This window comes from Chiloscyllium plagiosum, chromosome 22, assembly GCF_004010195.1.
Source record: "Chiloscyllium plagiosum isolate BGI_BamShark_2017 chromosome 22, ASM401019v2, whole genome shotgun sequence".
In the NCBI taxonomy this organism is placed as follows: Eukaryota; Metazoa; Chordata; class Chondrichthyes; order Orectolobiformes; family Hemiscylliidae; genus Chiloscyllium; species Chiloscyllium plagiosum.
In genome coordinates, this window is record NC_057731.1 from 13077270 (window position 1) to 13098741 (window position 21472).

The 21472-nt window shown below is 41.0% G+C and overlaps 1 protein-coding gene across 1 annotated transcript; it reads left to right on the forward strand.

Annotated features, from left to right (window-relative positions):
* The first annotated feature begins 166 nt into the window (after positions 1-166).
* Positions 167-17987, forward strand: LOC122561377 (interferon-induced protein with tetratricopeptide repeats 5-like). The gene is made up of 2 exons (XM_043713140.1): positions 167-210; positions 16547-17987. Exons 1-2 carry the CDS (start codon positions 167-169, stop codon positions 17985-17987), a joined length of 1485 nt encoding a protein of 494 aa, XP_043569075.1.
* Positions 17988-21472: the final 3485 nt, after the last annotated feature.

The window sequence follows — 21472 nt, forward strand, 5'->3', positions numbered from 1 at the left end:
TGACTGAGGCTGAAATAGTCACAGTTAAAAACTGTAGTTGAGTGCTGTAAAGGCATGTTATTGAATTAACCTGACATTGTAGATCATGCTCATAGGATTTAAATCATTGTTACCAACAGGTAAATAAGACTGATTTAATTCTAACCCTAACTTGAAAGCTTTGGGGATGAATATCTTTACTCCCAAGTACTCACTTGGATCCAGTAAGAGGTAAGTACATTTCTTTGAATAAACACTTCATAACAGCACAACCTATTGATTTTTAAGCCAACCCTCTGATTGCATCAATGGAGCTGAGGTGGACATGGTTGAGAGCATCAAGTGTTGGGAGTGTTGACCACCAACAGTCTGTTTTGGTTCATCCACATTGATGCGACTGTCAAGAAAGGACAACAATGCTTCTACTTCCTCGGGAGGCTGAGGAAATTTGGCATGTCCATAAAAACTCTTTTTTTTTATAGATTTTTATAGTTGCACCACAGAATGCATTTTACCGAGATGAATCACGCCTTGGTATGGCAACTGCTCTGAGAAACAGAACTGTTAACACGGTCCAGTCCATCACACAAGCCAACCTTCCATCCGTTGACTCCATCTATACTTCTTGTTTCCTCAGATAGTCAGCCAACATCATCAAAAGACCCCTCCCTCCCTGGTTATAATCTTTTCCAATCTCTTCCATTGGCCCAAAGATATAAAAGCTTAAACACATTAACGAACAGATTCAAGAACAGCTTCTTCCCCGCTGTGATTAGACTTCTAAATGGACCTCTAAAATTTTAAATTTGATGTTGATCTCGCTCTTTGTGCACCTTCTCTGCAAACATTACATTGTATTCCTCACTCTGTTCTACTACCCTTATGCACTTTGTATGTTATAACCTGCCCATACTGCACACACAGTGAATCAACTCAATTCAAATCAGATTCGAGTCAATTCTCTCAAAGCCCCAAAATACATCCCCACTCTCCCAATTCTCTCAAAACCCCAAAATGCATCTCCAGTCCCTCCTCACCACATTTTGGTACAAAGCAAAAATTCATTGTCAAATCAAATATGAGAGGATTTTGCTCTGCATCAGCCTCATTTATCATTGTCAATTCAAGTTCATTAAATAAAAATTCATTCTCCTTTTTGAGTTATTAATTTATATCACTACCTTTAGAATTTCCCTCCGTTCTCCCCACTTCCTTGCTTACCTCCTTCACCTCTTTCCTATTTTCTTAATTTGTCTCTTACTAGTGCAATCATATATACATTATCCATGACCATATGATAATCAGGAATCAAAGATGATGGTCCTACTCCAGGACTTGAGCTCAAAATTCAAGGTTATCACTCTACTGCATTACTGAGAGAGTGCTACAATACTGCAGTTATTGTCCTTTGGATGAAATATTAAACCAAGCTTCCATCTGCCTTTTCTGGTGGATGCAAATGATTTCATATCACTATGTCAGAGAACAAGAGGGGAGTGATCCTGAATCCTGGTTTGAATTTACCCCTCGGTAAATATCTCACACGTGTTATCTTTTCATTATTACATTGCTGCTAGAGTTGGCACATTATAACAGTTCAAAAGGTAGTTCATTGGCTATAAAATACTTTGTGACATCCTGTAGCCATGGAAGTATTATGTAACATATTTCTGTCTTTTCCACTGCTATTCCTTAATTATAACCAAAATATTTCGACTGCCTGATCACTCTCACTAAAGTCCTTTCTTTCTACTGCTGTAAGAAAATCTTTCATTAATATGGCTGTTCTTTTCTTGTGGTAGGACAAAGATTGTTTTATTATTGTGCTATTAGCGCTTAATCAACATATTCTGAAGTACATTTAAAATGTTATTCTACATGTAACATGACCACAAAGTTATTGTGCTGATTATCATGAGGTCGACCAGGTGGATCTCATAGAATATGAGTTCCCTGATTGGGGCTGTTAATCTGATCCTGACTGACAGACATAAACAGGAGTGTCAGAGGTTCTGCTCACTCTGAAAGCTGGTTCAGTAGCTGGATTGGTGTCAAGGACTTTACATGTGTAAATAAAGGGTGTCTTGTTGACGGGATACCGGCCTCTGTGAGGTCATTTTGGGTATGGAGGATAATCTCAATATGACATTAGCTGCACCTCTCTACAAATCACGACATGTCAAGAAGTGATGAAAAGGACTGATTCAGAGGTTCTTCTTTCAAATTTGTGAGAATGTGGTTAACTCAGGGTAGTAGTTATGATTTTAAGTAGTTCATATTAAACATATCTACACATAATGCTGTGAAATGGGACAAGAGCCCATTCATCTCATTAAATGATTATTATTGATGAATAAATGACAAGGAAGCAAGAATCTGGAGCCCCTAAACTGTAATGACCGGTAATGATCTAAATCAAGGTCATGGTGCCATCATGAAAGGACAGTTAGATATTGATTGACCAACCAGATGGACAATAACGGGGTTAATTTAAAATAGTGCAGGGCCAAGCTGGGGATATGGAATAAAGATATGGAATATTAAAGTATGCAACATCATTAAAAAGAAAACAGAAGGTAGACTTTAAACAAGAGATAAAACATTCAGTCAGTTGGAGGTTGAGGACTGGCATTCTATCGTGAACTCAACTATTGACCAAAGCCAATATGTCAAAAATTGTGCATCTTATGGGAAGTTTAATAACATCTGTGAAATGTGAAATCACTTCCGTACCTGTGTAGAGCTAACCTGAGTTGTTATCGATCTGCTCTCTCAACTTAGCTTGCATCTGCAACTGACCTAAGCCTTGATTTGGAGATGCCAGTGTTGGACTGGGGTGTACAAAGTTAAAAAATCACACAACACCAGGTTATAGTCCAACAGGTTTAATTGGAAGCACACTAGCTTTCGGAACGATGCTCCTATCACCTGTCCCAGTCATTTCCCAGTCCTTTCCAAACATCTCTAATACTTTGCTCCTGTTCAAGTCCAATTTGGAGCCAGTGCTCTATAATAACTACTACCTTTTCAGTTGAGTTTGAACTCCTGGCTCATTGGTTTTATTTTTATGTCTGTGTTTTGCACCAAAAATATTTCTTTGAAGAGACATGACAGATGGATAAAGTCTCCTCTACGTTAGTGAATAAAATCAATGTGCACATAAAATTGAAAGGACTCTTTTGTGCTCGGATTTACTTTTCACGAGAGCTATCAAGTGCAGGAAAATGTACTTCTTTGTATCTCAAATCACAGAATTGTTACAACACTGGAGACCTTCGGCCCATAATGGATACACTGGCATTCCAAGTGAGTATTATAATTTAGTGCCATTTTCTTGCCATTTCTGTATACCTCTGCATGCTATTTCCATTCAAATAATCACCCAGAGCCATCCTGAATGCCTCAGCTAAACCTGCCTCCAAAATACTTTTAGCCTGAGCATTCCAGACCCTAAATACTCACTGTGTGAAGAAAGTTTCTTTCACATCATATTTGCTTCTATTGAAAATAACTCAAAATCTTAAAAAATACATTAGAGTAAAAAATAAACTGCACCTGATTTTTTCTCGCTAAACTTACCCTTATAAACAGTTATCCATTCCCAATCAGTTAATGAGCCCATGTAAAGATCTCAATTAATGCTTTATTAGTTGTTCTGTTTACTAATTCATTTCATTATTTTCTCAATTAATCATTCTTCTGATATATTAGTCTTGTATATTAAAAGTTCATTTGTCCTTCACTTGGTGGAGGATCAATTAAATGATTTGTAAGCTCATCATCCTGCTCATGAAGTTCAACATTGATGAACAATGCCAGCTTGTGACAGATCCATATTCTCATACAGGACAAAGTTAAAAATCCCACAACACTAGGCTATAGCCCAATAGGTTTAATTGGAGTCACTAGCTTTTGATAGTTTTTAACAATAGGTGTCATCTCAGCTCCGATAATGCACTGAAGGTGTGAAGTCTGTGTCCCAATGTTAGGTCAGACTGATTCTATTTCTAAAGTGGGATTTACAGAATCTTACACAGATTTATGCAGCTTTTGAGCAAAATAAAATGTAATTCTGCAAGTACAAATTCACCTCACAAACTTATAGGTGGGGGGTGTGTGTTTTTATGTGTGTGTGTGTGCGCGCAGGGGAGACCGAGTGAGAGTGTGCATGTGGGTGCGTATGGGCCAGGAGTGGAGTGTGAGTGCCTGTGAGAGAGTGTGTGTCTGTGAGAGGGTGCGTGTGTGGGTGTGAGTGTGGGGGTTTGTGTGTGTGAGCATATGAGAGAGAGCTTGTGTATGAGAGAGGGTCTGCGTGAGTGTGTGGGTCTGGAGAAGTGTGTGTGTGAGTGTGCATAGTGGACTAATGTCACCTACAGTGTGACGAGGCCATCCCCATAGGTACCAAACTTGGCTATCCATGGTACCCATGGGGATGGCCTCAACCGGGACCTTGCTCTCTCTCTCTCTCTCTCACACACACACACACACGCGCACACACACACACACTCTCACAGACTTATACCCCATTACATTCACACACAGACACACACTCTCTCTCACAGGCACTCATCCCCCCACACACACCGACATGCACATTCACACTCAGTCTCCTCTGCACACACACACACACACACACACACACCCACATATAGGTTTGTGGGGTGAAGTTTTACTTGCAGAATTACATTTTATTTTGCTCAAAAACTGCATAAATCCACGTAAGATTCTGTAACTCCCACTTTAGAAATAGAATCAATCTGACATAAGATTGGGACACAGGCAGACTTTAATTTCATTTGCATTATCTGAGCTGAGATGACACCTATTGTTAAAAGCTATCTTGAGAACGTAACTTTAAAAAAGTTCTGGATTTACATATGAAGGAACCAAAACTAACATTTTCATTCCAAAAGATGAAAGACTTAAGCTAAATATATTTAATATTACATTCCATGACACTGCAATCCTGTGTCTTATGATTCTGCTCCACAACCACCTGATGAAAAAGCAGCACTTCGAAAGCTAGTGCTTCCAAATATGCCTGAAGAAGGGCTTATGCCCGAAACGTCGATTCTCCTGTTCCTTGGATGCTGCCTGACCTGCTGCGCTTTCCCAGCAACACATTTTCAGCTCTGATCTCCAGCATCTGCAGCCCTCACTTTCTCTTCCAAATAAGCCTTTTGGACTATAACCTGGTGTTGCATGATTTTTAACTTTGTCCACCCCAGTCCAACACCAGCACTTCTAAATCACTCATACAAGACAATATTGTTGCAAAAACTAAACAGAGTTTTCATACAGAGCAAACAATTTAAAAAAGATAATGTGCAATAAAACTTATCCATGAGTTAAAGGCCTTTAAACAAAACCACTGATTGTGATTACATTACAATCATTACACCAGTGTAATGTTTTGATGATATGAAAGGAAAAATGCAAATATTTTTCATTCTTTCTGAATAAGTAGCAACACAAACAGAAAGAGATAGCAGAGGTTTCTTTGTGTAAATGTTTATTTATCCATGCATGGGAGATAGTGTGAAAATGCTGCAGCTTTAAGAGGTTATTTAGTTCTGGTTTCTTTTAAGAGGGAGATTGAACGAGAAGGACTGAACTGGCTACTGAACATCACTGAGGCTTGGGAGGCCTTCGGTTTTTGTTAATGCAGCCTGAATGGGTGTAGGCAACTCTCACAGATCAGGATTTCTGAGCAGCATCAGAAGCTATTGGGGTCTCTACAGAGTTGGCAGCTTCAGTGAATGTCTCCTGGCTGCTACTCTCTCTTAATTTTCTCTTTTCCTCCTGGATTGGAGAACTGCATGTAAGAGCTGAAAAATGTGTTGCTGGAAAAGCGCAGCAGGTCAGACAGCATCAAAGTAGCAGGAATATCGATGTTTCGGGCATAAGCCCTTCTTCAGGAATGAGGAGGGCTCATGAAGAAGGGCTTATGCCCGAACTGTTGATTCTCCTGCTCCTTTGATGCTGCCTGACCTGCTGCGCTTTTCCAGCAACACATTTTTCAACTCTGATTTCCAGCATCTGCACTCCTCACTTTCTCCGAACTGCATGTAAGAATCTATGTCTGAATTTTTCTTTATTTTTTGGCAAGAGGTGTGTTTATGGGATGTTACTATATTGAAACAGTTAATTAGTAACAGTTACTGTATCTGTTATTCTGTCAAATTTCCAGTCGAGTTAAGTTATTCTGAATTCCTCTTTCTTTGGTTGTGTTAAACTACAGTGTTTAAATAAATTGTGTTATGTTAACGTTGAGTAGTTTGAATTGTCGCATTACATCTGGAACAGAAACTTTACATTTACCTTGAAAATAAGAAAACATTAGGGTGTAGGCTACCTTCTTAAAATATTTTGAGGTGATCTGGTCTGCTCCATAACAAGTTGGGGGTTCTTTTCAGGAACAAAATTCGTAATTCTAAGTTGGAATTAGAATTCCTATAGTGCGGAAACAGGCCCAATAATCCACAGCGATCCTCTGAAGAGATACTCACCTCCCCACCCTATATTTCCCCAGATCAATGCACCCAACGTATACATTCCTGCATACTATGGGCAATTTAGCATGGCCAATTCACCTGACCTGCACATCATTGGACTGTGGGAGGAAACCTGAGCACCTGGAGGAAACCCACAGGGACAGAGGGGAGAATGTGCAAACTCCACACAGACAGTTGCCCAAGGCTGGAATCGAACCTGGATCCCTGGTGCTATGAGGCAGCAGTGCTAACCACTGAGCCACCAGGTCACCCCATGCGTTTAGGATTGTTGGACTCAAACACTGAGCATGGTAATTGTTGATGTCGTTTTTTCAGGTGTTGAATTCAGTTGGTTCAAACAGGGTGTGCCTTGTGTTGTAATGGCTCTTCCAATCAGTAAGAAATTTCTGGGAGTTGAAGAAGTGACTTTGGGAGTGAAATGAGGAAAAGAAAGCTTTCAGAATTGGCAAACAAGCTGGTGTTTGGGTTGCCTGCATCTGTGAGGAAATTGCCGCAGATGCCATCTGAATCTCTGGAATTGGCTAAAATTCAACTGCAAATGAAGTAACTTGAATTAGAGGCATAAGAAAGAGAAAAGGAAATGAAACAGTTTGAATTATGATTAAAAGCATAGAAGAAAGAAAGGGAGAGGAAGGCCTTAGCGGAAGAATAAGAAAATTCAAACAGAGTAGCAGCCAGGAGACATTTATTGAAGCTTGCACTCTATTGAGATGCCAATAGCTTCTTATGCTACTCAGAAATCCTGATCTATGAAAGCTGGCCACACCCATTCAGCTTGCATTAACAAACGGCCTCCCAAGCTGTTTATTCCAGTGATTTTCAGTAGCCAGCTCAGCACCTCTCGTTCAATCTCTCCCTTAAAAGAAACCAAGACAAAATACCCTCTTAAAACTACAGCAATGCCACAATAGACACATCAAGAAAATGGTGTACAGTTCAAATTTTATTGCAAGAACTAAGGTTTTAACCTATTTTTACAGATAACAAGTTTCCAATTGCAGGATACACTTTTACTCACCCCCTACCTCCAACCAACCAGATTCACAAAATTCACATTCCAAATTAGAACACATGGACTACATTGTCCAATCACGTTCTCACTAAAACATATGACTATATTATCCAATCACATCATGACATGTTCACACTTCAAACTGTTCATAAGGACTTCACAATTACCAGTAAACCTGTACTGTTTACATACTCCCTTTCAAGGATAAAAAGCAAGTTTTTGTAAAGAGTTAATTAAAAGGTTGAAGCACACTAGAGTTACCAGATCTGAGTAGGCTGCATCTCAAGTTGCTGAGGCAAATGAGTTTGGAGACCATGGAGACATTGGTTGTATCTCCAATTCCCTGGAGCTGTGAAGAATGGGACTGGCCTTGTTGCCGTGGAACGCTCCAAGAAGTTGGGTCCTTCCATATCACCTGACCTTCATGGAGTGATTTGCAGTGAAAAATACCTTTGACCACAAGTCCATCAAGAAGTAGTCAGCACGTAATGTCCTCAAGATCAGATGGGAAAAGGAGAGGGTGGATCCTGTCAATTTGTTCACTGAGCAGACTGTCAAAGTCATTTAGCAGAATGTTTCATCACCAGAACTTTCCAACAAGGACCAAAACATCACTTGGCTAGTGTTGAGAAGGGAAAAAGTGAGGACTGCAGATGCTGGAGATCAGAGCTGAAAATGTGTTGCTGGAAAAGCGCAGCAGGTCAGGCAGCATCCAAGGAACAGGAGAATCGACGTTTCGGGCACAAGTCCTTCTTCAGGAAGGTTCCTGAAGAAGGGCTTGTGTCCGAAACGTCGATTCTCCTGTTCCTTGGATGCTGCCTGACCTGCTGCGCTTTTCCAGCAACACATTTTCAGCTAGTGTTGAGAAGGGCACAACCTATGAGATCCTTCATGTGTGCCCGGACTCTCTGACCTGCTGCACACTGCCCTCAAAGCAGTTGTTGTAGAGACTGTCACATGTCTCCTGCTGGAATGTGTCTGAGCGAAGGAAATCTGGAGAAAGATGCAGTAGTTTTCGCCGAGGTTGGTCCTGAGCAGCTCAATGACGCAGGACTCTGCATTCTACAGTCAGTTCCCCGCTACGCACACCAAGACAAACATCGACCACACCTGGAAGACCGTCAACTCAGTGAAAGATGCTCTTTGGTCTGCCTGAAATCTGTTGGTCTTCCGGTGTAAAGAGTTGACCTCAACTAAGTGTTGCAGACTGGCACATTCCAAGGTCCAGGACTATATGCTGAGGGGCGCACTAACACTTGGGGTAGCTGCCACCAAGGCGTAGTGGGGATAGACCACTGTCTGAGGACAATGGGAGCTCACTCAATTATCAGGCCCTCAAATGGATGTAAATGCAGTCTTGAACAAGTAAGAAATGTCTTGGGTTTGTTTGTTCTCGGTGGCACAGTGGTTAGCATTGCTGCCTCACAGTGCCAGAGACCCAGGTTCAATTCCCACCTCAGGCGACTGTCTGTGTGGAGTTTGCACATTCTCCCCGGGTCTGCGTGGGTTTCCTTCGGGTGCTCCGGTTTCCTCCCAAAATTGTGCAGGTCAGGTGAATTGGCCATGCTAAATTGCCCGTAGTGTTAGGTGAAGGGCTAAATGTCGGGGAATGGGTCTGGGTGGGTTGATGTGGACTTGATGGGCCTAAGGGCCAATTTTCACACTGTAAGTAATCTAATCTAAAATATGTAAAGATTGTTCAGATTTAAACTGCTTTAGTGGCTATGGATGTGTATAAACATTTTTTTATGAATAAAGTATATTTTTGGAAAAAAATCACCTTCGATATGAGAGTGGTTCCAGAGAACTAGTATATTGCAAGTGTCACAGCAATTTCAAAAAGGCGGGAATGATAAACCTGGAAAAGGCATATCAAGACAGGACTTAGACACCTAATAGTAAGGTCCTGGGGAGTGTTGCTGAACAAAGAGGCCTTAGAGTGCAAGTTCATAGCTCCTTGAAAGTGGAGTAACAGATAGATAGGATAGTGACGAAGGTGTTTGCCTTTGTTAGTTAGTGCATTGAGTTAATTAGTGCATTAGGAATTGGGAGGTCACACTGTGGCTGTAAAGGACATTGGTTAGGCCACTTTTGGAATATTGTGTGCAATTTTGGTCGCCCTGCTACAGGAAGGATGTTTTGAAGCTTGAAAGGGTTCAGAAAAGATGTACAAGGATGTTGCCAGAGTTGGAGGGTTTGAGCTATAGGGAAAGGTCAAATTATCTTGTGCTATTTTCTCTGGAGCATTGGAGGCTGAGAGATGACCTTATAGAGGTTTATAAAATCATGAGGGGCATGGATAGGATAAACAGACAAGGTCTTCTTCCTGGAGTGGAAAAGTCCAGAACTAGAGGGCATAGGTTTAGGGTGAGAGGGAAAAGATTTAAAAGTGACCTAAAGGACAACTCTTTCACGCAGGGGTTGGTAAGTGTATGGAATGAGCTGCCAGGGGAAGTGGTGGAGGCTGGTACAATTACAACATTTAAAAGAAATCTGGATGGTTATCTGAATTGAATTGAATTGAATTGAATTTATTGTCACGTGTACCAAGGCGCAGTGAAAGGCTTTGTCTTGTGAGCAGTGCAAGGCAGATCACAGGTTAAGTAGCATAGATAAGTAAATAATAGGTAAACAGCGGCAAAAACAAAAACACAGGTACAGGCGAATGTTAAGAGTTTGTGAGACCATTCAGTATTGCAACAACAGTAGGTAGAAACTGTTCTGAAACCAGCTGGTGCGTGTGTTCAGGCTTCTGTACCATCTCCCCGATGGTAGAGGCTGTAGAAAAACATCGCCAGGGTGGGATGGATCTTTGAATAGGAAGGTTCAGAGAGAAATGGCCGAATGCTGGCAAATGGGACTAGATTTATTTAGGATATCTAGTCAGCATGGACAAGTTGGACCAAAGGGTCTGTTTCCATGCTGTACATCTTGATGACTCTATGACTTACAATGAACCAGCAGGCAGCCTAACCTCAGAACTGGTGACATTTTAGAGATATCAATTTGAGAAAATAATAACTTTCATTGGGACAATTAGGTGACAGATGACATGGCGTTATTAAAGTAAATCATGTTTGACTAACTTGTTTGAAGTAACAGATGACATTGCAAAAGGCAAAATAATTGATTTTCTGCAGATAGATCTCCAACAGGTGCTTCCGAAAGAAATAGACAGTTTTGTTTGCAAATTTGAAACTGTGGGATTAAAGAGACACTGGCTACAAAATGGACCAGACAATAATAAGGATGGTGAACTGTTGCTTTTGAGACTGAAGCCTAATATATTGTTTGAATGGAATCGGGGATCTTGGAATTATTTAGAACAATAGTGTACCTCCAGAACCCTAAAGGATTAAAAAATAAATGGAGAAAGTTCTGAGAAACAGGACGAACTAGAATGAGTGAATTCGCTGTCACATCAAGTTTAGTAAGGAAAAGTGAAACAAAGATTGATTTATAGTAGATAAAATGAAAATGAAAGTAACATTTAGAAACTCTAAACATTTGCATATATACACTTTTAAATTCCCCAATACTGTGCTGCCCGAAGGAACAAATTCCACACTTGTAATTGTTAACTTTCTTGATGAGTGAGCGTGATTAGGAGTTATCACCAATTATCCCGTTGTGAAAATTGTACTTACATTATTAGCTACCAGACTTAATTTTCTGTGGCAAATTTGATGGGCCATTAATTTGCAAATGCAGCAAATTAGGAAATCACTAGAAGTTATATCCAAAATACCCATTTCCACAAATAGTTCAGCAGTTTCTGGCAATTTGCAATTGACAGGGGTACAACATCCTGTTTATAATTTAATGAAACCATTACAATAAATCTGGGTTTCAGAAATCACAATAGGGCAAATAGTGATTAGAAGTTAGTGAGCAGTGCTGTTGCTGGAAAAGTTAGAGTCAATAAAGTGTGACGCTGGAAAAAGCCCAGCAGGTCAAGCAGCATCCGAGGAGCAAGAAAGTCAATGTTTTATGCTTAATCCTTCATCAGGACTTGCAAGAGAATTGTTGTTTTAGGCTTAAACCCGAAACGTTGACTCTTTTGCTCTTCGGATGCTGCCTGAACTGCTGTGCTCTTTCCAGCACGGCACTATATCAAAATAGTGATTAGAGGGTGGAATAAAACATGGAAAGCATTGGCGGTAAATGTCTTATTTAAGACTGAAGACTGCAGAAGCTCGCTGATGTGGAATATACATGAACTATCATTAGAGCTCACCATCATTATCTAAGGCTGTTATCAATAACAATACTGAAACTGAAGAGATGGGAGATATTGTAAATGCCACCTATTTGAGCCTGGCAGGAAGCTGGTGCATGCTTGCTCTGTTGTGAGGATGCTGTCATGGCTGCAGCAGGAAGCAGATTTCAGCAAGCACGCCCTTATTGAAACTCACTGTTCCTTACTGATGCTGAGGAAGATGAATTGCTCCCTGGAGACTCTGGTTGGATGTTGCTTCATGATGAGAAACCTATTCACACAGCTCTTCCTCTTCATGCTCCTTGTCATCTCTGTTCAGTCTCCTTGTCATGTTGCTGTCCTAGGGGAATATATTCTGCTGCACCCGTCGCCGAGAGTTATGTCAAATCAATGCAGATTTGCCACATGATTCCCTGTTGCACCAACATCCATCAAAAATTAGTCAGCAGCTCACTGGAAAGTAATTGATCCTCTTTTGAACCATGTTTGGGGTTACAGTCCTTTCTGCCACTGTGCAAGGTTTAAGAGATGATGTTAGCTGAAGAATGGAGTTCTGACATGCCAGTGCTAAGGTGAAATCTTAGGCATTAGGAACAGAGATTTGTTTCTAACTCAGAATGGTGAGTGGCTGAGAAGGGAGCTGGCAGGTAATAGTGTTTCCATGTATCAGCTAACCTTGTCCTTCTTGGTGAAAATTGTTCGGAGTTTGGAAAGTGCTGGCGAAGGAACTTTAGTGAATTTCTTCAGTCTATCTTGCTGGTGCTACGCAATGCTACTACTTTACATTACTAAAATGCTTTACGTTGCCTTGTTTAATTTTGAACTTGAAATATCTTCATTTTGACAGCTGCCAATTTCCCATTAATGACGTCCTTAACTAGTTTAGTTTCCAGTCCACAGGAGCTAGATCCATGACTAAAATACCTGAAATAGAATTTCACCCAGTTGTGCAATCACTTTTGATTCTTCTTTGTCTCTTCCAATAATTGTTTTAAACTTCCTTACACTATCATCACAATAATCCAAGATACTCTCTTCCTTCAAGATGCTTGAATTGCTGGAGAAACTCAGCTGGTCTGGCAGCATCTGTGGAGAGAGAAGCAGGGTTAATGTTTTTTGAGATCAGTGACCCTTCGTCATAATGCTTGAATTGCCCAGATCCAGACTGAGTGATCCTGTGAGAAATGCATTAACTTACGGCACATCTCTTGCATGTGTTTTAAGATTCTTCACCCTTCTAGCTCCTTCCTCTGCTTCTTCTGATTCTTATTGTTCTATTCTTTTTGCATCTTTCTGAAGTTTGCTGACAAATCACTCTTCTACATCCTACTTACTATTTGGAATTTACAGTAGGCAACAGCTCCTTTCCTTACCTCAAACCAAATGTATTCAGTCTTTGAATCCATTACATTGGCATCTCTCTGTAGAATAGTAACCTGGAATAGCTTTGATTAATATTGCCATCCCCACCCTCCAAACACTTTGCTCTTATTTCATTTTCCTTCTCTAATCCCTCCTTGAATTCATTGATGACGGAAATGTTTAGTTCCCACACCTACTCATGGCTCAGACAGGGCTCTGTATAGTCACTACATCATAACTCCATGTGGAAACTTTCTCTTGTAACTCACCAATTTTAGATGTAATGTTCCTTACATGAGCATGTTTACATTCTGACACAGCTTTGTTTTGAACCTTCATTTCATGTCATTTCCTATTATTCTTTGCTCTGTTACTGTTTGTCTCCATTACCTTCTGCACATCTTCTCCCTCTCTTTGACTGTTACTCCCTGGTACCTCTCTGACTGTCTAATTATTCGAGTTCTCCTCTATGCTGTCATTATTTGCCCTATCATGATGTTGAATCAAATTCTGTTCAATTACGGATTTTTACATCAGGTCAATAGATTCCCTCTCAGAATCCTATTGAAACTTATCAGCATTTTAAACATTTCAGGAAGACCTTTCCTTAACTTTTCACACTCCAGGTGGTTGTCAGGGATGCCTGCGTATCATTATCCACAGGCACACGTGTGGCAATGGGAGCCAATGTTGGAAATGTGATGCTTTGAGTGGAGGTTGTGTTTCTGCAGAAGTGGGCTCTGTGATTCTCCTCAATCACACCGCATGTGGTGTATGTGGCTTATAGCCCATGGAAAGTCTTTCATTGTTCACTCTCCATCGTAATAACAAAGCAATTAATTCTTTATGGAAGTCCAGTTTTTGTTGCTGTGCAACAGGTGAGAATATCAACAGAGCGAACATGCAGCAAGTTTCACATAACAAGAAGAAAATAATAAGCCCAGTTGGTGGCTGGGGGCGAGTTGATATTTTGTATTTGAGCTGGGCTTCAACACATTTTCCCCAGATTCTCAGCAACGTGCTGCTTTAAATTTCCGTTCTCGATTTCAATTGTGAAAAATCTGAGTACTGTGTAAGTTGCGAGGAGTATGTGAAGAGCTAAGCAGACCTGGTTCTACCTTTGCTGCTGATTAAGGGAAGCAGAAGTGAAGCCGCAGCTGACCGTCTTTACTCTGATCATCATGAAGTAAGAGAGATTTTTATGTGAAAATAGCAGGTGCGGTGAAGTGTCAGCTGTAGCTCTGTGGCAACACCTTTCTCAGATTAATCTGTAGGATTTGGGGAAGGATTGGTCTCTGTCATTGACTCATAGAGTTCGGCCCAACTTGGCCATGCCGCCCAGTTTTTACAATTAATCTAGTCCCATTTGGCTGCATTTGGTCCATTTCCCTCCATACCTATCCAAGCCTTGTACCTGTCCAAATGTTTCTTCAATAACAAAGTTGTACTTGCCTCCATGACTACCTCTGTTCCAAATACTCAACACCCACTGTGCGAAAAAAAGTTGCCCATCTGGACCCTTTTGTATCCCTCCCTTTTAACTTATGTCCTCGAGTTTTAGACTCCCCTACCATGAGGAAAAGCTGTTGGCTATCTATGCCTCTCATGATTTTATAGACCTCTATTAGGTCACCCCTTAGTCTCCTACGCTCCAAGGAGAAAAGTCCCAGCGTATCCAACCTCTCTTTATAACTGAAACCTTCCAATCCAGATAGCATGCTAGTAAATCTTTTCTGCACTTTTTCTAGTTTAACAATATCCTCACTATAGTAGGGTGACCAGAACTGCATGCAGTACTCCAACTATGCCTTACCAAGGTCTTGTACAGCTGCAACAAGACATCCTCAAACCTATACTCAATGCTCTGACTGACGAAAGCCAGAATGCTAAAAGCCTTCTTTGACCTGTGACTCCACTTTCAAGGACACTTTCACAATGAACCAGTACCCCTAGATCTCCTTGTTGTATAACACTTCCCATGACCCTACATCGACTCAATAAATCCTGCCTTGGTTTGACCTATCAAAATGCAACACCTTGATTTCCCACGCACAAATCCATGCTGACTATCCCAAATGTGTTCTTGTCTCTCCAAATGCCTGTAGATCCTGTTTCTCAGAATCCGGTCTCATGATTTACCCACCATGGACATTAGGTTCACCAGCCTGTGGTTCCCAGGCATTTCCCTACAGCCTTCCTTAAATAATGACACAACATTAGCCACCCTCCAATCTTCAGGCTTTGCTTCTGTGGCTGTCGATGATAGAAATATTTTTGCTAGGAGCTCCACAACTTCATCTGTAATCTCCCACAAAGTCCCACTTCATCAGGTCCTGGGTATTTATCGACCTTAAAGCTTTTTAAGTTTTCCAGCACCTCCTCTTCTGTAATGTGGTTCTCTTCACTACATCACAGTTTATTTCCCCAAGTTCCCGAGCATCCGTGTCGTCTGTTAACCCTCCTGATATATCTTTTAAGTGTATTCTGACACCCTGTTCACTTCTCATAGAATTCACTTGATCCCAGCTGCCTATACATATTATGCTGCCTGACCTGCTGTGCTTTTCCAGCAACACACTCTCATCTCTGATCTCCAGCATCTGCAAACATCACTGTCTCCTATTCATATTATATGCCTCCTTCGTTTACTTGAGCAAAGGCATCAAAAACTCTAGTTATCTAGGGTTGCCTACTCCTAACAGCCTTACCTTTCACTCCATCAGGAACATGCTGCCTCTGAACCTCCTCTGAGATTTGGCTGGAAATATTATGAAGGGAAAATGAGGTCTGCAGATGCTGGAGATCAGAGATGGAAATGTGTTGCTGGAGAAGCGCAGCAGGTCAGGCAGCATCTAGGGAACAGAAGAATCGACGTTTCGGGCATTAGGGAACAGATTCTTCTGTTCCCTAGATGCTGCCTGACCTGCTGCGCTTCTCCAGCAACACATTTCCAATATTATGAAGGGGAAATCAATGCATTGAGAAGGCGCTGGAGGAAGATCCTGATAATATTGAGTGGAATACAGCTCTTGCAACCTCACTGTTTCAAATTAATGAATCCAATATGGGGAGCACTGGGAGTGGACTGCCCTGTAGGATCTGCTAACTTTCAAATTATAAATTAACTCAGAGCTTCAAGCAGCCTCGTATCAACTGCTCAAACCTTCAAGATCTTCATTGAAACCTTCCTGTGTTAATTTTCAGGAAGGCTGTGATTCTGTTTAACAGGATCATAAGGTTCAAATTCATGATGATTATTTTCAGCCTTTTCCCTGTCCACTAATATGTACTGTCTGTTCATTTTGTTCTCTCCGTATGTTTCAGATTCTGGTTGTTATTTGAGTTTTTGAGACACTTATTGGCTTTGCTGAGATGCAGGTTGCCCAGTGTGAAATAGATTGCTAATTTCTTGCTGAAGGTTGAATTAAAACAAAAAATCTTTCCACCTGTTTCTTACAGTGACACCGCAAAGGATTCCCTGAAAGAGAAACTGCTTCAGCTACAATGTCACTTCACATGGACCCTGCAAGTAGAGGATGTGGAGTGGGATGATTTGCAGGAACGATTAAATTACACAATTGAGGCTGACATTGTGCAATATAAAGTCATGCCTTACAATCTACTTACTTTTGTCAACTGTGTACGAGGTAAACATGAGGAGGCATTCAATCATTTGTGGGAAGCTCAGGAGATTCTGAGGAAGGATCACAAGTCGAATGTTGAAAAGTGGAGCATCGTCACTTACGGAAACGCAGCCTGGGTCTATTACCACGTGGGAGAAGTGGTAGAGGCTCAGGCCTACCTCAACAAGCTGGAGAGGATCTGCCAACAGTTCCCTGATGCCTCTCGCTTTACAGCAATGACCCCTGAAGTATACGGGGAGAAGGGTTGGTCCCTGTTGAGATTTGGCTGGAAATATTATGAAGAGGCAAATGAGTGTATTGAGAAGGCTCTGGAAGCAGATCCTGATAACATTGAGTGGAATACAGCTCACGCAACCTCTCTGTTCCGACTTAAAGGAAATATTGGAGTCCCTCAGTGTCCTGAGCACTGCAAAGTAGTGAAACAGTTACAACGGGCATTGGAACTGAACCCAAAGGACTCTTTTCTCAAGGTCACGCTGGCTCTAAGACTACAATATTTCAAACAGGAAGAGGAATCTCACAGATTGTTAGAAGATGTGCTCCTGAATTCTCCTGATGATCCCTATTTAATTCAACATGCGGCCAAAGCTTTAAGAAAGGAAGGATCTGTTGAACGATCCCTAGAGATGTTGAAAAAGGCACTCATATTAAGACCAAACTCTGGACTCCTTCACCACCAGATCGGTTTATGCTACAAAAAGAAACTGTTTACACTGAAGAAAACACCTTATAAATATAATGCTTATGAGGAAAGGAAAAAACTGATTGAACTTTGCAAATATCATTTCCAAACAGCATTTGATCAGAAACCATCACTTATTTTTGCAATGCTTGATTTGATAGAAATCCTTAAAGAAACTAAAGAATATTCCAAGATTGATGAGATCTACGAAAACATGATCAGAAATAAAGATTGCAACTACATAAATAGACACTTAATATTTGGGAACTATGGAATATACCAGCTATATGCGAAAAGATCACAGCCTAATGCTATTCGTTATTTTAAAGAATGCTTAAAAATCAAGGCATGGGGAGGGCTGTCTATGGAATGCCGAGCAGCATTAGAAGGAATCGCTGAAGATCGATTGGACGAATATTCAAGAGACAGTGTTGCCTTTGGCATATTGGGATTTTTGCACCAATTGGATGGCAAGAAATCCGAAGCCATTGGATACTTTCAGAGAGCCCTGGAGTGTGATCGCTACAATGAGGAATTTCAGAATGCACTCCAGGATCTAAAGGAGGCTGCATAAAATCTGTCTTTGATTGCCTTCCTTTAGTCACTAGAACCAGATCCTTTCTCATTGGCTGGTTACAAAATTAATATAAAGCACACCTTCTGCAACATTTTAGGAATTCTTTGTCCACTCTGTCCTTTTATCTGGTTTTCCCAGCTTCTTTCAAGTCCCTGGCTCTTAATACAGTATTAAACTTACTGACCCCTGTTGCTTTTCTATCTCCATCTCACTATTTGCATCCAAATTAAACGTAATAGGCTACTTTCTGTTCTTTAAAACTAACCAAATACATTCATATTTGAATCTATTAAGTGTCCTTTTATAGAACTTCAATAATATCCTTGATAAATATTGACCATCCCCACTCCCTGTACCACCAGCTTTTGTCTTCTCTTTTTCCTTTTCCCTATCGATTTTGAATCTATTGACACCTCATTCCTACTGATGTTTTGTCTATAATCACTATATCATTAGCCCATTTGGAAATTTGCATTTGTAATTCATCAATTTCATTTGTCAGAACCCTTATATATTAACACACTTACTCTCTAATGTGATGCTAGTCAGCTTTTCTTTTAACCTCCATCTACTTTCTGCCTGGTGTTCTTTGTTAAGGTGCTGTATGTTCCTGATGCAGGGCTTATGCCTGAAAGGTTGATTTTCCTGCTCTTTGGATGCTGCCTGATCTGCTGTGCTTTTCTAGCACCACATACTCGGCTATGTTCCTGTTTGTCACTTATATTTGCTGCGCACCTTCTCCATCTAATATGTTGCTAATTTCCTGGTAAAATTTGCTTTGTCAAAGTATTCCCTGATAGTGCTCATTAACATCCCTACCGTGACATTTGATTGAGAGCTGTTCGGATATAAATCCTTCCGTTAGATGGAATAGTTTTTGTCATGACTTCAAAGCTTGGCCTTGCTGATTAATTTTTATAAAACACAATGATTTATCTTAAACGGGCAGCTACTACAATTATCCTCTCTGAATCCTATCAAAAACCATTTGTAATTTCACTCAGAGTTTCCCTTAATACATTTTATACTCAAGCATGTTTTAGCTGGTTGTCAGTGAAGCTTAACTATCCTGATCCTGAGGAGAGTTGGGACAATAAAACTCAGCGCAAGGAATTTGATACCGCTCTCCTCTGTTGTATATTTTAATTGGTGTCAGGATATGTGGTATGCAGCTCATAAAAAGTATCGCATTGATAAGATTCCATTGTAATCCCAAAACAATGATTTTTTTTCATGGAAGTCCAGTTGTTGTTGTGCAACAGGCGCCGTTTAGAACTAACATGCTCCAAATATTAAATAACACAAAGAGAAAAATACTCCCACGGGGAGTTGATTTTTTTTTTCTGTTGGTGATGGGTTTTAATATATTTTCTGCAGTTAAAAGTAATCAGATACTTTCAGTTTCCACTCTCAACAGCAATTCTGAAAAATCCTCAACTCAAAAGTTGTGGGAAGTACAAAAATAGTTTTAAAGAGCTCATAATTTTAACATGATGTTGTTTTTGTTGCTGATCAAGTAATTGGGGGCAGCACAGTGGCTCAGTGGTTAGCACTGCTGCCTCACAGCACCAGGGTTCCAGGTTCAATTCTAGCCTTGGGCAACTGTCTGTGTGGAGTTTGCCCATTCTCCCCGTGTCTGCGTGAGTTTCCTCCCACAGTCCAAAGATGTGCAGGTCAGATGAATTGGCTGTGCTAAATTGCCCATGGCGTTAGCCAGAGGGAAATGGGTCAGTGTGGACTTGTTGGGCTGAAGGCCCTGTTTCCATACTGTGGGAAATCTAATCTAAAAGTGAAGTACAAGCTGACTCTTTTTATTCTGCTTGTCTTGAGTTAAGAGAGATTTCGGAATAAGTATGTAGTAAATGTATTCACTGTACCTCACTGGTAACACCTCTCTCAGAGTCTGTGGGTTGTGGGAAGCACTGAGAAAGGACTATATTGTTAGAGGAACTGACTTGCAGGTTACAAGTTAAACCGGGGGTGAGATATCCTGTTACACATTTTCTGAGCCTTCAGAGTGTCACTGAGACTCTCTTGTGGTAATTTTCAGGGAGGATGGTGGATGACAATGGGGTTAGATGTCTTTAAGATACATCCAAATGATATCATACTGTCCAGCGCATCTTTTCCAGTCTTTTTTATTCACTTGTGTGTTTCTTCTCACAAACAAATATAATAGACACTTATGCTGCAAACAACCAACTAACCACTCATTTTCTTTCACTGTATTGATAGCCATCAATTCATGCCTTTGTTCATTTTTGGAAAACTAATAGGATATTGGCCAGCCAGTAAATAGAAGTGGACAAGTTAAAATTGGAGCAAGCGCCTACTTTTTATTGTCTTCCAGCACAGAGTGCTTGACATGAACATGTGCAGGAATGATCTCAGTTACTATGCATTGAGCAGCATGTGGGTCAGTGACTTGCTGGCAGACCAGGAACAGCTGCATGTGGCAGCATTGAGTGGAATCATCACTTGCACAACCCTATCACCACCAAGGTTTAATTATACTTCACTGCTTCCATTGTGTGGGAGGGCACCTAGCCACACCTAGGTAGACCCACATAGGTGTGAGGGAGGGAATTCAAGGATTTTGACCGAATGATACTGAAGGATCAGTGATATATTTCTAAGTAAGAATGGTGATTGGCTTGGAGAGGAAGTTGTAGGCCGTGGTGGTGTTGCCATGTATCTGTGACCTTTGTCCTTCTAGATCAAAGTGGTCATGGGTTTAGAAGGTACTGTCTGAGGATCTTTTGTGAATTTCTGACGTCCATCTTGTAGATAGTATACACTGCTGTTACTGAGCGTCAGTGGTGGAGGAAGTGGATGCTTGTAGATGTGGTGGCACTCCAAGCATGCTGCTTTGTCTTGGATGGTATTGAGCTTCTTGAGTGTTGTTGGAGCTGCACTCATCCAGGCAAGTGGAGAGTATTCCTTCACACTCCTGGCCTGTGTTTGATAGTTAGTAGTCAGGCTTTGGGGAGTCAGAAGGTGAATTACTCGCTGCAGTATTCCTAGCCTCTGACCTGTTGTTGTAGCCACTGTTTTTATGTAGCTAGTTTAGTTAAGTTTCTGGTCAATAGTAACTCCCAAAATTTGATAGTAGAGGCTTCAAGGATGGTAACACCATTGAATATCAAGGGATAGTGATTCGATTGTCTCCTATTGGAGTTGGAATTTGCCTAGCGTTTGTGTGGCATGAATATTACTTGGCAGTTTTTAGTCTAAGCCTGGATATTGTCCAGAACACGGACTGCTTCAATATATGAGGGGTCATGAATGTTGTTGGACGTTGTGTATTTATCAGAGAACATCCCTACTTCTGATGGAGGGAAGGTCATTGATGAAAAGGCTGAAGATGTTTGGGCCTACTGGGCTGAGGCCATGACCCTGAGGAACACCTGCATGCACGTCCTGGAGCTGGGATGACTGACCCTCCAATTAGCAAAGGCATCTCCCTATGTGTCAGGTATGAC

Bases quoted from the DNA above. Each gene is read 5' to 3' on its own strand.
- LOC122561377 (XM_043713140.1), top strand. From the start codon at position 167: ATGAATATCTTTACTCCCAAGTACTCACTTGGATCCAGTAAGAG. The intron at 211-16,546 runs GTAAGTACATTT...TGTTTCTTACAG, and splicing joins TCACTTGGATCCAGTAAGAG to TGACACCGCAAAGGATTCCC.